This window comes from Trachurus trachurus, assembly GCF_905171665.1.
Source record: "Trachurus trachurus genome assembly, chromosome: 23".
In the NCBI taxonomy this organism is placed as follows: domain Eukaryota; kingdom Metazoa; phylum Chordata; class Actinopteri; order Carangiformes; family Carangidae; genus Trachurus; species Trachurus trachurus.
Genome location: NC_139912.1, coordinates 19608091 through 19625861, shown reverse-complemented (window position 1 = coordinate 19625861; position 17771 = coordinate 19608091). Strand labels below are relative to the sequence as shown.

At 43.5% G+C, this 17771-nt stretch overlaps 1 protein-coding gene across 9 annotated transcripts in view; it reads right to left on the bottom strand.

Annotated features, from left to right (window-relative positions):
• The window catches only part of nap1l1 (nucleosome assembly protein 1-like 1), a 31079-nt gene extending 15308 nt beyond the window's left edge, over positions 1–15771 (bottom strand). For 4 of the 9 annotated variants that reach the window (XM_083999941.1, XM_083999943.1, XM_083999944.1 and 1 more), the window contains exons 1-4: positions 15637–15771; positions 10308–10346; positions 9305–9405; positions 3994–4096 (exon numbers count right to left, since the gene is read on the bottom strand). In XM_083999941.1, coding sequence (XP_083856067.1) covers positions 3994–4096; positions 9305–9405; positions 10308–10324 — 221 coding nt within the window. In that variant the 5' untranslated portion in view covers positions 10325–10346; positions 15637–15771. Of the gene's footprint in view, positions 1–3993; positions 4097–9304; positions 9406–10307; positions 10347–15314; positions 15446–15636 lie in introns of those variants that run through there. The other 5 variants (XM_083999945.1, XM_083999948.1, XM_083999949.1 and 2 more) reach the window with 3 other exon arrangements.
• Between the last annotated feature and the right edge of the window lie 2000 nt (positions 15772–17771).

Genomic DNA, 17771 nt, shown 5'->3' with positions numbered 1-17771 from the left:
ATAATCTAAACTTCCGATGATACAAATTGTGCCATTAAAAAGTTTCTATATTTAGAAATGTAATACTCAAAGTGCCAGTCAGACCATGCTAACTGTTTAACATCTTGCTTGCCAACTGCAGCTAGTGACAGCGGTCCTTGTTGTAGCTCCACATGAACAAGAAGCACCGTCACCAGCTGCAGTCAGAGTCCATGGGAGGGAAACACCAGGCCGATGAGATGGGGCTTCCTGGTTTACAATGATTTCAATTTTAAAAAAACTATTACATATAGCTCCTTGTAAATAAGAGCGCTCCCTCGACACATAATCCACATGAACTAAGCACAAACAGATTTTGTAAACATCATTGTCAGAAGAGAAGCAGCGAGCAGGAAAACATTCACAAGCAGCAGAAGTGGCATAAAGATACAGACGACAAAACTTCCAAGTCACAAATTTGACTACGGTATAACTATGAGAGGAAAGAGTTCCCCAGTTTGTAGATCCACAAAGATTGGTATTTAATTATATGGCCCCTCCTTTCTGCTTTGAAATGTTTTGTAGCCATTATTCTGTTGTTGTAATGGCGGTTCTCCATCTACATGTTTTCACAAGTAAGAAAGTTCATTGAAATTTATATTGTTGATGTTTCCAGCCGGCTGTCTCAACTTTCTAAAAATACTAAAATGACTACCGCAGGGGTAGACAATAAGGGAAATTTGCCACTGGCCCTCTGGGCCAGTGGCTTTTGAAGATCACTGGCCCCACCATTCTAACCACTGGCCCAGGACAATAGGTATCGATCCCCATATTAACGAAAAACAACATATCCCAGCCAATTCCTGCGGTCTCGCCATCGAGGCTGGAACTTTCTGATACCATTACTAGTCAATTTCCAACATTCTTGATACTTATTCAATACCACGATCTTGTAGTTTCTTGAGATTTTGGGGGATTATTTTGTTATATGTATTTTAGTGATTATGTATGAGTTGGTATATTTGTGTTTAATTTTTGTATGTTGTTATTTATTTGAGTCTGATGTAAAGGATTTATATCCTGTATCAGATATTTTTCATTCAATTTCATTAAAGAAGGTCAAAAAAAGTGCTTTTAAATTCATCAGGCTACTTTATTTAATAAATAAATAACTGTTTCACATATTTAGCCTCCACTGTGGTTTAACAATGAAGTAAAAACAGAGTTAAAATGGTAAATATGCCTCAACACAAACATGAAGTTATGTAGTCATTACTTTTATCCTCCAAGTAGTTCAGTGATATAACTGTTGTTCTCATTCATTCACGTTTAGGCTGTTTCCACAGATTGGTGCAAAACTGACTCATTGTTTCATTTTCAGCTCAGTTTTGCATTTACACACGTTTTTTTGTTGTTGTTATTATGGTCTAAATGTCACGTGACGTGCCACCGCTGTGGCGCACACCGAACAGCTGGCGCCCCAGCGCGAGCTCTGGTCCGTGTGTAACGTTCGCGTCGGTCCCGACAGGACTCGACCCGACGCGCTGAGGAGGAGGGAAGTTTCATGGTTAAGAAAAAGGTTTTTATCGGTTCTTGTGACGACCTTCTATCAGCAGCAGTGAGTGAGCTGGAGCTGCAGCTGCAGCTGCTTGCAGGTGGTGCTGACGTGCCAGGGCACAGCGCTGGCTGCGCACAGAAAGTAGATGTCTCTGTCGTTGATCGGGTCGGGATCTCTTAGCACTAATTACCGAGACGATTTGACAGTTAGTTATCATTTCAAACCACAGGGATTTAATGTGAAATTAGATCTATTTATTTACTTGTTATATTTTTTTCAAGGCATTATTTTCACTGGCCCCACCGGGCCAGTGTTTGGAGCGTTCTGGTGGCCCTGACGGTTTGAAAAGTACGTCCGGGCCACCGGGCCATTTATATTGTCGACCCCTGTACCGGTATATGAAATGAAGTTTTATCATATGACAATGAAGCTTGAACACTCTGCAGTCTCACTGAAGCTCAACGTCCACTGTAAACATCAGGACTGAAGTTTCTCTGCAGTGTGGTAAATTAAAAATCTGCGACATCCTGGCAAAGCCATGCATGTTTGGTCCCCGGTGCTTAAGACGGTCAGACTGGCGAGTTTGTCGGTGACTGCCAAACATTTGACAAGTTGATCAAAGAGCTGCTTGCTGATGGTTTTGCGGAGAAGAGGAACGGTGGGTGGCAGAACCCTGCAGCCGAGACACACCACCACATTCACGCAGCATCTGAGCTCTGACTGTACCTCTGCTCTTATGGATTAAAAGAAAATAACTCAACTGCATCTGTCAGCTCAACCAGTAGATAGACACACTGACGGCTATAAAAAAGTATTCACCCCCACAAACCTGGATCTGAGTCACAGCCGATGTGACGGAGTGACACAGACCAAACACACCGATGCAAATGTAGGCTACTATTGTAGGCATCAGATACCTGAAGTCAAACTACATATTGTCTTTTATAGCTCATGTCTGGAGAATGAAGAAGCCCCATGTAGCTTCTTAACAAACACACCCTATGAGTTTCAATTCAATTTAAAGGCTCTGTAATCCAATACGCTGCCATTTGGGACCCACGGCACAATTAGATGATCTCGGCCATGTTCCTGTTCTTTTAGTGTTTTTCAGTCAACAGACACCTTTTGAAAAAACTTGTTTTAGGACTATTAGGGAAGAGTCTAAATTTCCGACCTGCTGCCAAATGCAGGTAAAATTTATCAGGTCGAATTTGGCAGACGGATTGACTGCGGCAATTTTTCTTGTGCGTTAACTTTACCATCCTGTATCTTCAGGCCTTCAACTAAATTCAAGCTAAACAATGGCTGTGTATCACACAGTGTGCTGGTGGTGTCTGTGAAGATGCGCCAGTTTCCCCCCTCTTTGCTTCTCAGCTATTGAGCAACTCAGCAGCAGCACAATGACACCAGCCTGCAGCCTGGGTTTGAGCTCAGCCGTGCAGCAGCAGCAGCAGCTTTGGTGTCTTGTCGCCTCTGGATTCACGTCGCTGCTAAGAGATGAGCGTGGCTGAACTTCACATGAACTTGGTCCATGTGAAAGCATCTTGACTGGATCACCTCTTGGAAAACTAATTAGTATGTAAGCGTGAGCATATCACCCACGTATCATCGGAGGGAGTAACATTACAACTCATGACTGATGGACGGCAGTAGCAGGATTAAACCTGATCAACAGTTACTGAGGGAGATGTTGTGCTTTATCCTGCATTCAGTAAGAAGCATCTCTCCTGTACAGAGCAGAGCAGCAGTGCTGGGCCATATGCAGAGGCTTGATTCCACCAGAGGCCCTTTGCTGCATGTCATTCCCCCTTTTCTATGTCTCTCCACAAAAATATTTAAAGGTCCAGTGTGTAAAATAAGGTTTATAATATGTTTATATAAAAGCATAATTATAAGGCTACGAAAACCAAATGAATTTTATTTTATAGCGATTATACAAATATATTCATGGGTAGTATATTCAGATTTTGCCAATAAACTTTGCCAATTATTACACACTGGACCTTTAAAAAAAACCTAAATTAAAAGCCGTCCAAGTTCGATGCATAGCAGCCCCATCAATTCTAATCCTGGTCTGATTTTTTTTTTTTTTTTAATAGTTGATGTAGATCAATAAAGGACAAGATCAAACCCTGACAATGCCCCTCTCTCTACAGCTGGTTATTGTGCGCCTGTGGAAGGATGGCGGTTAATCCCTTCCACTGTTAGTGCAGTGTTATTCTGTGATTATCCTATTTTTCCAAATACACAAACGTGCGTGGGATTATTTCATTTTTAAGTGTTGTCCAGATCCTTTTAATAAAATCCATAAAGCCGAGCTGTGTTTGAGTGAGCACACGTTCACGGCTGAACATGGACTTGCTGACCATGCCAGGATGTCATTTCTATTTTCTAGAGGAAGATTCACTGATTGATAGTAATTGACTGATTAACATAACGGATGCAGAATAAACCTGTTTGGAGAATTGATCCCTCACCTCTCCATGTACCCTGACGGCGAGCCGTTCAGGCCGTCCAGCCTCTCCTGCAGCGCAGCCAGGATCTGTGGGTTCTGCATCATCTGCACAGTCAGCTGACGAGCTGAGGACACAAACACATACGCTGTCATGAGTGAAATATGAAGACCAGAGAATCAGTTTAGAAGAATGAAAAGAACACGTTTCAGGCCGGGATCACCAGCTGCACAAGACATTGTGTTTACTTCTGCTCTGTCAAGTCACTTAATCTTTCCTGTGATATCTGCTTCATCCTGAGTGAGCAGTTTCCTTTTCAAATCATCTGTGTGTCTTTACCAGGGCCTGACCAATATGGATTTTTTGTGGCCAATGCAGATATTGATATTAGGGAATAAAAAATTACTGATAACAAATGTGTGCACTACATTGCACAAATATGTATAATGAAGTCGTCAGTGATGACTCATCCTCTAAACGCGTGTTCACATTTTCTTTCCTCCGTCATTCTGAACAATGAATGAAACGCCTCTTCCTGCTCAACGTTTACTACCGGATGAATAATAGCACAAGGACATCATTTATAAGTAAAACCGAGTCATATTCCCTGCACTTTATTGGTAAAAATAGAGCTCTTAAAAATGTTATCGATATGATTATCTCTAATGGACTATAATCAGTGGATTAATCGGTAAGGCCCTTGTTTTTCCTTTTATATCAGGGGTCCCCAAACTTTTTGCAAAGAGGGCCAGATTTGGTGAAGTAAAAATGTGTGGGGGCCGAGTCGGCCGACCATTCAGCCTGACATCCTTTGAACCATTAAAATTAAATGCAAATTAACTATTTAATACTTTCTTTTTTCATTGCAAATGGAATTATTTTCATTTCTTCACATAGATAAATAAATCTAAACAAGTTTTTACCAAAATCACTCTGCTTTTCATATTTGAAGACCACATAAAATGACATAAATGTCTGGGAAAAAAGGAAGCTTAAACATATCTAGGTTAATTTGAAACATTATTACATTTTATATTATATTATATTTTAAAAAATCAAAAATTGCACTTGAATAAAAATCAAACCAAAAACAAGAATAGACCCTGTCTCTGTTAAGAAAAGATGCACTCAAATATAAAACCACACACAACCAAAACAATAAATAAAATGGCTTATCAAGTCTCAACAAAACTGCACTTGAATAGATATTGACCGTGTGTCATCACAGTAGATGAGGTGAGTAGTGACTGAGGCTGTGTATGTCGCTCTAAGATGGGTGTGGTGGGGGTGTCAGCGGCGTGGAGCGGGTCTCATAGCGGGGACAGCTCCGGTGGGGGCTGTAGGGACGGGGACGGGGACGGGGGGCTCACGGCAGCACCGCTGCTCGGTGAAAACAGCAGTGATGACGTGCCTTCACGTCCGAGTCTCCAAACCAGAAGGTTTGTAATAGTAACAGCACCGGGAAAAGTCGCTAGATTTGTCGCTAGTGGCTTCTGTCAAAAAGAAAGTGGATGAGAGGGTTTGGAAAGTCTCCAGATTTAGGAAGAAAGTCGCCAAGTTGTCAACACTGACGTTACCTTGCGTTGCTCCTCACATGCTGCACTGTGTGTGTGTGTGTGTGTGTGTGTGTGTGTGTGTGTGTGTGTGTGTGTGTGTGTGTGTGTGTGTGTGTGTGTGTGTGTGTGTGTGTACACGTGTGTGGTAGCGGCCCCGCCTCCCCCCACAGAGACAAAGATCCTGGATGACTGACAAGAGGCTTCACTCCCTTCATTTCATTCCGCTATGGAACAAACGCGCCCAGGTGCCGAGACAAAAAAAACCGGCCGGTTGGAATTTGAACGCGGGCCGCATCTGGCCCGCGGGCCGTAGTTTGGGGACCACTGTTTTATATCAATATGTTTTCTTCCTTGAAGTAAGAAAGTAAAATTGAAGTGAAAAAGGGACAGACTGAATCAAGTCTGGTTTTTAATGTCCACACTGTCGGTGCTGCACAGGCACAAGAGGAGGCCGTCAGCAATAACGGGTGTTCTCCTTTTGTGAAACCAGACAGGTGACAGATGGTACAATCCAAGTGGCCAACGCGTTGCTTTGCACCTATCAAAGCTCAGTCAGATTGCTGCTGGCAGGTGAGAAGATTAAAGAGATTGGAAGTCACTTTTCACCGTTGGCACATCCTGGGCATTTTGCTCGTGATGCGTTACCAGCTACAATAGATCGGCTGTCCGAGACGCCGCGGCCGGTCAAATAAATACAACCACACTTGTCACAAATCACACTCGATACTGGATGGATGTCTCGACACAAAATGCTCCTTCTGGTTGGATAAATCAACGGGTCAGTGCAGACGTGGGTTCACCTTCTGGAGGGAAATACACTCTCCAACTCCGACCATTCGCTTCTCCAGAAAGAGACTATAAAATAACTCACTATGTCACAGTTTTCCATTTCAACAGTTTTAGTGCATGTGATCAGTAGAAACATTATGCACTTGCTCTACTGCTCCACTAGGGCTGGCTGATACAGTGAATACAGTCATTGTTCCATATGGGATGTAGTGAATAACATCACAAACATGTACAGGCTGTCACATAATTGTTTAAAGGTGACGGCATGAAATTTCCTCCAGTGTTTCATTTTGGGTTCAAGGCTGGATCACACATGTACCCAAGTTGTGAGAGGGAGGTGCAGAGAAAGAAATTCAATGTCCCAGAGAACATGAGTGAAGAGAGTGGAAGTTCATAGGAAATAGATCAGCTAAATTAAGTCACTGTAAATCATTATTTGCTTGTATTGTTTAAGGACTGATCCTCCAGTGACATAACCTAGTTCAGTGTGGTACAAACACTTGCTGGCTTTGAAACTACTAAGAACCCACCCCATGTATTTATACATGACAGAATCTACACTTCCTTTTTCCCCAAAGAGACTCAACTCAGACTATTAAAGGGATAGTTCAACATTTTGGCAAATTCACCTATTGCCATAATCCCTATAGTCACAGCAGCAGGTTCATTACCTTTAATCGTCGGTGCATGTTGCTTTGAGATCGGCGGGGCAGAGACGTGAGCTGCTCAGCGAACACAATAGAGGTGAATAGTCCCTCAAAACTCATCAAATACACAATCCAACAACTCCAAAACACTCTGGTGGACAAGTTGTGACCTGCACATTCACCACACTATGAAATAATCATGTATAATTATGTAACATTATGACACATGAAGCAAATACCACGCTCGGAACTACTTTGCTTTTGAAATCACTCCGCCCAGCAGCCGTGTCTGGAATGTAGTTCCAGCTACGCATTTGCCTTGAAAACAACTCCATCTCGTAATGTTACATTATTTCATATAGTGGTAAATGTGCAGGTCACAACTTGTCCACCAGATTGTTTTGGAGTTGTTGGATTGTTTATTTGATAAGTCTGATGAGGGAAAGGGGACTACTGTATCTACCGTTGTTGCCTGAGCAGCTCGCGTCAAAACATCTTGCACCGACAATTAAAGGTAACGAACCTGCCCCTATGACTTACAGGCAGGGCTTGAAATTAGCGGTCGCCACTCGCCATTTGCGACCCAGATTTCTCTGTGGCGAGACAGATTTTTAGCTGTCTCGCCACTTGGCGAGCTAGAAAAAAAGAGACTCCCAATCTGTTTCCAGGGTTTCCCCCAGTGTATTATAAGCTTATAGTCACCTGACAACGTCACAACTTAGTCGCGCATAACGGGACACGTGACGGACATCATGCTTATCAGACCGCTGCTGCTTCACAGCTGACCGAGAGGAACGCACCGAGTCCAAGTTAATGTGAGCCGAACCGCGGCTCCAAAAGGCTCAGTCAGCTGCTGTAGCACAGCTGGTAGCTGTTAGCTGTTAGCATGCCGGAGTCGGTGGTCGGACTATCCGACGGACGGACGGACGGACGGACGGGGGGTGGGGGTGGTGGGGGTATTTGAACACTGTACAATCAGCGCGATATAGCGCATTTACGAGCGGCAAAGCGCCAACTGTCCATGCGCCCGTGTCTGTGTGTGTATGTGCGCGCGCGCGTGTGTGTGCGTGCGTGCGTGCGAGAGAGAGAGACAGCAGGTGGACTGACAGGCAGAGATGAAAGTTGGTGAAGCGCTGTTTGAAAATTATTATTATACTGTTCTTCTTTGAGTGGGGTGGGATTGTGGGAGGGATAAAAAAAACTGGGGGGGAAAACGGAAGAATGGAAGTCTTCTCTGTCACATTGTACTGTCATGTTGCACCGGTGAAATTGCTTCCATTAAAGAAAGTCATCAAAAAAAAAAAAAAATTCTGTGAGAGCCTGTGGCAGGCCGCCACACATAAACTACTGTTATTCCAGAAAAGTTTTAAGGTCATCGTCTACAGAGCACAATTGATTGAGAAGAACAGGATGACTGTTATATGGTACAACTACTATGACTGCTATATAACTAGTGACGTCGAAATACAATAGTGAAGCAACTTGTTGGTTTTGGCTAGTAAAAAATCTGTCTGGCGAGTAACTTTTTTGACCTACTAGCCACTTGGCTAGTAGGTCAAAAAGTTAATTTCAAACCCTGCTTACAGGGATTATGGCAATGGGAGAATTTGCCAAAATGTTGAACTATCCCTTTAACAGTAACTAAATTGAGCATGGGAGTGGCTTCATTATTTGAACATGTTTTCACCTTTTGTTAGTTCACTTTAACAAGTCTTGAGAGCTGAGATCTGTGGCTCCTCTGAGTTTGTTGCTGGTGTCTCACAGCAGCCTTGATGCGTGAAGTGAGGTTTCTTAACAAGAGTTTGCGCTGCATGTAAATGTTGCCAAGCTGTAACTGTGTATTACTCATGCATTTCTAATCTCCCCTCAGCTTCCAGGCCTGGTGTACGGCTTTCCTCAGAGTGTGGTCGCTATGACGGATCAGTCGTAGGCAGCCGGAATGAGCCGTCTTCTTTCAAGTCTGGCTTTTTTGTAAGACATTTTCGCTCTTGCTATAAATAGAAAAGGGCCAAACAGCCATCTATATCTATCCACAATGAGGCGGGAGTAGGCCAATGTATGAGAGGCCGTCTGAATCATTTATTGAGCATCAAAGGACGCATAAACAGCATCCAGATCCGAAAATAAAACGGATTAGAGCCTCCCAGTTCTTAACTACAATTCAAAATCATGTCATGCAAATAACTCTGCTCAGTTTAAAACCCAGGCAGAGGCACATGGTTCAAACTCCTATCCTAGGATTGAAATGCCATTTTTATCCAACAACTCTTCTAAACTCTGTACTCCACATATAAACAGCCTTAAGATTGCTCACAATGACAGCATGTTGCGTTTTGTTCTCACCGAGAGGATTACCTTTGCTGTTCTCATCTTCTCCGGTCTCCTCCTCTTCTACTTCCTCCACGTCCTCCATATCTGCCGGGTCCATCTCAGCCTGGTCTTTGCTGCTCGGGGAGACAGGGAAGGGGGGGGGGGGGGGGGGGGGCGGGAGAGGCGGAGGAGAAGGTCAGCCAAAACACAGACACTTCAGAGTGTTCGTGAGCACACGGCATTAACACCAACCACCAAACCGCTTCTGGCATGTTTAGAGCGAGGGAAACTAGATATTCAACTCCTCTTTGATTGCAAAGACTGATTGTGGCAGTTGGAAAAAGTCCTAAAGTATCCTTGTAAAAAAAAAAAAAATCACATAACCACACCTAGTGTTTTCCTACATAAGAATATGAAAATGAGCCACAGCCCTACTGGATACACTGCTGAAGGGCATATTCAAAAGTAACCGAGTAAAAAGGACAAAACAATTCTCTGCTGTTTCTAATACTGGATGCAGCGCAGCTCCCCAGCAGTAATCAAAACTCTGGAGTCCTTTTTACCCATAATGCCTTTCTAAGCACTGAAACATGACACCACCTTTAAGATGCAGTGCAGAGGAGCTCAATACTGAACCCTACTCTCATTCTCCCGTCTGTCTCCAGCACGACTTGAAAATCAATGGCCAACAGCAGAGGGGTGTGTGTATGTATGCGTGTGTGTGCGTGTGTATGTGTTGGCATCAATCCTCATGTCTGACAGCCACTTGAGCGTTATTCCAGTTAGACCGTTGTTCAGGTCCATGGCTTGGCGTTGTTGTGTGTGCACGCTTGATATGCAGGCGTGCAGACGTAAACAAGCCTGCTGCACTGCCCTCTGTTGGCGTCACGTTGTGTATCCGACCACAGCGTCGTCAGTGATGTCACAGCAGGTGCATCCCCCCCTTTCAACTGCCAAAGACCCCTGGAGTCTACTTCGGGGGACCACAGACCACAAGAGGAAGAGGAGACGGGGGGGGAGGATGTACTGTACTTACTTGTCGATGTCTGCCATTTTAGCTGAGTCTTAAGTGATGCTGAAAAACAAAACAAGAGAGAAAATAATTAGCTTCGCAGCACTGGAGGACACGCGCTAATTAATGTTGAGTAACATTTGCCTGTCACCAGATCTGGGTCAAACAGCATTTACAAATAACTTGTGATGCTAATTTTAAGCCGCTTAGAGCGCGACAGGGCTGATGTTAAATAATGAACCACGGTTAAAAACAGCTACAACTTTTTTAAGCGTAGTGCCGCTGCAACTTCAGAGATTAGTTTGTGTGATTTTAGGGCGAAAACGTTTCCCTCTTTTAAAATGACATTCCACTTCTACACAACCTGAGCCGACTCGGGGCTAATCGCAAGACCAGATGCCGCTGTACACGGAGCAGGATGGGTTCAGGTTGTAGAGAGGAGAAAGAAAAAAAACGACTTGGATACGGTTAATAGGCATTTTGGTGGCAAAGAGCTTCAGACAGCTAAAGCTAATACATCATCTGACTGTAGCAGCCAACTGATCCCTATGAGGATTTCATACTTTACATTCAGATGTGTGGCAATAGACCAGGAGAACCAGCGCAGAACAATGGATACTTTACATGATTTTTATTACGCAACCTAGATTTTACATAAAGGCTTTTCCAGATCTTTTCATGTCAACCGTTCTGATGGGGGAAAAATGAAAATGAGCATCGCACAAGTACGGTAATCCTACTGCAAATTACTGGCATGTGTGTGTGTCTTCACTATCCCATACCAGAGGAAATGCACATAAAAATGAATGCTATGCAGTAGGCATCAACACTCCGCCTGAATCCAATGAAAGATCAAAGCAGAGCAGAACCTTTCCTTTATAACCCCCCACCCCACCGCACGACCAGCTGTTCAAGATACTAAAAAAAAAAAACTAAATGTGCTGATCTTGTTGATCTGACTGAGGATTTTCTTCCAATTCTTGTTTATACTGTAGGTCTCCAGTTAAAAGTTAAAACAGGTCCCCTGCAATAAGCCGTCAGCCATATGCGTCCACGTTTTAACGGCCACCATCATTTCATCTCACACATGATGACAAGTGTACACTGAGGAGGTCATCACCACCACACAGTTAAATGTGCCAAAAGATTTATCAAGCTTGTTACCAGCTTGTTAACTCATTTCCTGCTTTAAGTAGAAACTGAGCATTTTGAAGATAAGATAAGTATGGCCACATGCTTATTAAATTAAAAAATAAATTAAAAAGTCCTGGTCCAGGCGGGATGAGCCCAGGCTGTGACTCAGCCACCGGCCGTCCCCTCCCAGAGCCCTGCCCCCCCTGAGAGAGCTGTGTTACCATGGTGTTTGTTTCAGACTTGCATAGACAATCAGACCCTATAAGATACCCTATATAGATATAAGAAAGTAAGGTTGCAGATCATGACCTGGAGGTGCCGGTGTCAAAACTCAACAATAGCTAAGTTGGCTGTAACATAAACCTACACCCTTGTAATGACTTAAAGACTGGGCAGGAATCTGCCTGCAGAGTGTAACCCAGACACATTTGCTCTTCACCTGAGGTGGACAGAACAGACGTTGTGTAACCGGGGTGAAAGTAACCAACTCTTCAAACAACAGATGTGTCCAGATGTGTAAAAAGCTAGAAATCTCTGCCACTTCCTGAACCCCCCTTGTATCTATTTAATGTTAACACAACTCAATGTAGTAAAAAAGAAAAAAAAAAGTTACCTGCTCAAAATTAGCAAACATCTGTATATAATTATTTAATAAAAATTAATTTAATACAGATAAATGTTTTGACTCTTTTCTTTCCAATACCAAATATTGATAACTGATAAACACCGTCACTAGCAGAATGAGCAAACCAGTGAGACATCAAACAACAATGTATATCAATAACTATACGTCAATGTCCACCAATAACTACACTGTAGTCCAATCTTTATAAGATATTCAAGGCTGTCAGACGGTAATGATTGATAAACATGATAAAGAGCAAGGCCACAACTACTGACAGTCTCCCAAAGACTAGAGGACTTCTTGTAGAGCCATGAGCAGCAGCAGCGGCGTCGGTGGCTCTCGCCAGCCCATAAACGTGCGCCTAGTGTGTGTCAAAGCTGGGCCGGGACAGAGTCTGACAGGAGCTTCTCACGGCTGGTTAGCTGTGACTACCTGCTTTGTGTCACTGCCCTTGCTAAACTGAACAGTGGTCAGTCGATCTCCTGTGTCCTCCGGCTCCCCCCCTGTCACATCCTGCGTAACCGTACCTCCCTCCAGTCGTGTCTGTCTTGTGTCCTTTTTAAGATGCACTGGGAGAGAAGATTTGGAGGCCTGTTTATCAGTACACTACATATTTCCTCTAACATAAATGCAAAACATCTGTCCATTCCCACACTCTGAATTGCACCATTCTTCCAGACTATACACATGTGCATTAACATCTAAATTACTTTTTAATTCCCCACATTTAGCTTGTAAATTCAAACTGAGTGCTGTAGAGGTCAAAGGCCTTGACCGGCCATGTTGTTACGAGCCGTGTTTGACAGATGGAGAACTGAAAGAAGACGGAACGACCGGTTGGTCAATAATGAATAATAATCAGGTTGAGACTGTACTGCCTATAGAAAGTCCTCTTCCACTCTTCCAAGAGTTTAAGTATGCAAATGTCACAGCTAATTATATGCTGCAGTGCTTTAGCTATCAAAAAGGTTTGTGTGTCAAAATTATATACAGTTCACTTCTTACTTTATTATATGAATTCAGCTGTTAAAGCCCTACCAGCAGGAGTGTTCACATAACAAGCTGGTTGTTAGTGAATGATCACAACAACATCAGCTTTTATTAGAGATGTATGAGGATGATCGATCATGTCCAGAATTAATGAGACGGACGCGAATGGCACATTTCTTATTGAATACTTCATGTATTAGACAAATTCACCATAGTTCCTTGCTTTTGTTGCACAGATTGCACCTCCTGGTGGGAAATCACAACCATAACTATCTGTAAGCGTGATCTGACCAAAATAACTTCAATACATGAAAGGCAGTTCCAGTATTATTAGATAAGACTATGGCAAAGTTTCTTAATCCTCCTTGTCTAGTCCTTCTTATTGTACTGACCTGTCCACAAGTAGATCCGTCCCTAAATAAGACAGGCCTACCTCACAAAGCCCAAAACTGGAACAAACTCAGCCGTAGATCAGACTGAATTTATATAAGACTGAAACTGAAATGGAGAAATCTAAAGGTCATGAAAGGTTATAAAATGAGTGGGACAAATATCCTTTCAGCAAAGACATCATCTCCACATGCATTCAGCTACAATCAGCTCATCAATTAGATGTATTCATCTACAGTGTTGACGTGACAGTTCAGGAGAAATTCACATGACAGTTCATATTGTTTCCTGCCTCATAAAAAAGGGGAGAACCGACAAAGAGAGCAGACTAGTTCTCGCATTCGTTAAGTCTCATTTCTCAACTGAGAGCTGTCACTTGAAGACTGTGGTACATTGTGAAGCTCCCGCTCCTCAGTCAACACGGACCCAAGTGAATAGATGCAGACGCATGACAGAACAACTACACATGTGCTCCATGACACGCTACAATATCTAAAGTAAGACGACACCCACCGCCACAGTCATCTTGTATTCTCTATAATGCCAAATTATTGATGGGACAGAACTGCAGAAAGCTCTTAGCAGCAGCACACTTTTTTTTTTCTTTTCTTTTTTTTAAATATACTGATGTTGCATAAAATGCCATGACAGAGTTTTTCCAGTTTGGGTCAATACCTGCTTTTTTTCTTTTTTAAATAATTGACAAAAAATAGTTACAGCTAGGCCATAAAATGTGGGAGAACCTACTCCTTCTGGGGGACCAGGACCCATCTCTAATGCATGTAGCTGATGATTGTGAGGAGCTATGAGAGCACTGGTCAAATGTGGACATGCTTAAATATCTCCATACAACATATTTTTGTCATGAATATAAATCTGAGCCGCCATCCCAAGAAAGCAACATCTGGTTTATCCAGATGATGATGACTCCTAATTCGGGACATAATAATATTATGCAACATTGCAGCTCAGAGCATGTTTGACTCAGTGTGCTACTGCTATCCATACACATCCACGGGGACCATAAGAGTCACCTCAGCCCATGTCACAGTAAGCCATCAAATCCCACACGGCCAGAAGATGATAAATGTCGCCTTATATATGTGAATGAACACGTCAAACGACATAAATATATATAACACTGGCCCAACACACTGACCATACACACTTTTTTTCCTTTCTGGGACAAGCCTTTCCCTTAATCCAGCCCCGGCGACCACGTGTTGCATGCTCAAGTCTAGCAAACCATCAATGACTAACAAAAAGCCCAGGGTGTGCGACTGTCTGCTCACTCGCAGAGACACATTTTTTAACTTCATTTGACCCGAGCAGGACCAGCGAACCTGTTTAGAAACATTACTACTCGACGTCTGATAACAAACGCCCGCTCCCTTCCTCCACACACTGTGCAAGCCGCCGGCCCCCCACCGGCTAGTAAACAGGCTAACTTTAGCCGGCCTGGCCCGGCTTGTCACAGCGCTGCCTCGGTGTGCCCGGCTAGTTGAGCTAGCTGCTGCTGCTGCTGCTGCTGCTGCTGCTATATATGCTATACTAGCTTGATGCGCACTACTCGGGCTAGAGGAGCAAGTGGGAGGAACAGCTCCGACAAATACGGTGCTGCTGCTGTAGCTACAAAATATGGGCCAGTCAAGAAGTGTTGGCAGCGCACCGGTGCCATGTTTTAACCGGGCTTCGTTGTTGAAAAATAAAATAAAATAAAAATGTGACCGGCTAATACAGTTAACCCAGCCGCGGTAGGTTGTCTCCTAAAGTCCAGGCTGTTCCCCACCCTGAGTATCATCCTCCAAAAAAATAAGGTCAAGTCCAAAAAATACAAGATACAAGACACGTGTCAACAAATATGAAAAAAAAGAAAAACCGCCGACAGTTACCGGGATTATCCGACGTTTTGTTGTTAGTACCGGAGCCGCTGGTGTCGGAACAGTCCAGGGGAACCGTGCAGAGCTGATAATGGTTGTTTTATTATTTTTTTAATCGCGTGTACCGTTAACACACATCATGGAGGAGCCAGTCTCAATGGCTGCTGCCGCTGTCTGACTTGACTGGTAGCATTAGCAGAAGCGGAGCCGTCCCCCCCTCCCCGCCTCTTGTCGTCTGTTAAAGCACCACGGATTGAATCTAACTTCTGAAACGACGCGCAAGTTTGTGGGGCGTCGGGCGCCGGAGGAGCCGTTCCCCGGTACCGACCCTTACCTTCGCTCTCTGGCCGGGAGGCTGGACAGGTTAGGCGGCGCTGCGCAGTGAAGCGGTCCCGTGGAAGAAAAGAGACTCCGCTCCGATGGCGGTAAAAGGGAGAGAGATCCCGCCGCCTGCGCTCATATACATCCGACGTCATCACGTAAACTGGCAGTCACCGAGGCAACGCTGTTCATGGGAGGGGCAGCGGTGAGGGTGCCCCTCGGGGGCGCAGGGGGATGAGGGATCATCATCATCTCCACCGCCATCATCATCTTCTTCTTCCTCTAATCATTTTGATAATCCTCCTCATCACCTTCTTCCTCACTCTCATTATTATTCTGTTCCTCCTCTCCCATCTCCTGACTTCATCTTCAGTTCCCTCATCAGTTTCACTTTCATTTAGGACAACCATCTGTGTTCTTATGATGATTTACATTTATAATCATCATCATCATCAGCAGCAGCAGCAGGATTTTCATTGTTAACATGACATCACCATCTTCATCATCCTGAGTCATCATCACCATCATTATGAGAATGTATTAATCCTTGCAAGAGACCACAAACTTCACTATTGAACCCTTACTTTGATAGCAACCCCTTTATGTTTTCCAATAATAGGGCCTTTTAAAAAATCTAATAAAACCTAATTCTCATCAAAGCTGTAAAGATGAAGTTGCATCAAAAATTGAGATTAAAGGTTCATCTGTGACATACAGTATGATCTGTGACAATGAAATAGCAGTTTACTTAGGCTACTGGATGTCTTCTAAGCTTTCAGCTCATTTTAAAGACCTTCATCAGTAAATAGATATCAGTTGTTTATAGATTAAATATTCAAATCGAATATGCCATTATACAGTTGCATAATTGTATCAAATTGCAAATCCTAGTTGACTTGCATTTCCCTGTAATTCATCCTGGCATATATGATAATAAACTGCGGCAGACCTGCCAAAGGGTCCATGTGACTGAAAATGTGAAATATCATCCAATGTTTGCATTCTGTACCGTTGCAGTTATGGCCTAGATATATGGTGTCCTGTCAGTATGTGAGAAACCCCAGCCCCTCTCCTGCCAACAGATATTAGAGCTGTCGAACTGGCACCTGTCTTAATGCTGTGCCACCTGTTGACAGCCCTCCTGGTGATCAACAAGGGTGCGATCACACTTACAGCCCACTTTCCTCTTTAATTTGTTTACAGTATCAGAGCTAAAAAATATTTCTATTCTCCTTTTTAGTTCACAGGATCACAAGCAGCTTTCTCTGCTGTTCACGCCAGTTAAACGACACAAAGACACATAAGAGCATCAGTCAGATTCACTTCATATTATTCAACTTCCTCCCCAGCATGCACTTACCAGCTGCAAGTTGTCACCATCCATCCCACATCCACAAAGCTCTCTCTCTCTTTAGGAGGAATTTCTTGTGGCTGCTGAAGATGAAATTCTCTATGAAAATGGCTGATACTTTCAGGCATGTCACAGCTATCATTTGGTGCCACCAGAGTTTAAATTGCATTTTTCTCACTTGTCAAATCCAACAAAACATATGGAGGAGATGTTTCAGAGTGTGAATAAACTGCTTTAAAGTGTGTGGTGTGAATGCCTTTCACAGGGAGTCCAATGATCCACAACAGCCATTTATGTTTAATATTTAATAGTATGAGAGAAAAGGAAATTCTCTCCAGGACGATACACGTAGACTGATTTGTTTATAAATTTGGAAAAATCAGAATCTTCATGACAGTAGAAATCCTCAGTGATGAGACATCTCACTCACATAAATTCTTTTGCTCTTGACCCTGAACGAAGCCAGAGGCACAGACTGTGAGGATTTCAGTGTGATTCATCCATCAGGCAGCACCAGCCAGAGTGTTACTAACACCAGGCGCGCTGCTCAGCATCAACTCTCTCTGAGCAATATCTGGCACAAGCCCAAAGGTCAGATCTGTCATCCAACACTTTCCAACGAGAGGAAGTCTTCCCACGTGTGCCATCCATGTCAGAAACTCATGAGTGAATATTTCCCTGAGTCATGCAGGCCAGTAGGAACAGACAGTGGACCAGGTTACTGGAGGGATGGTTTTCTAATCCTGTAATGTTTCATTACTGTTCATTACAACTACACCTGAGGGCTGCCAGGTAGA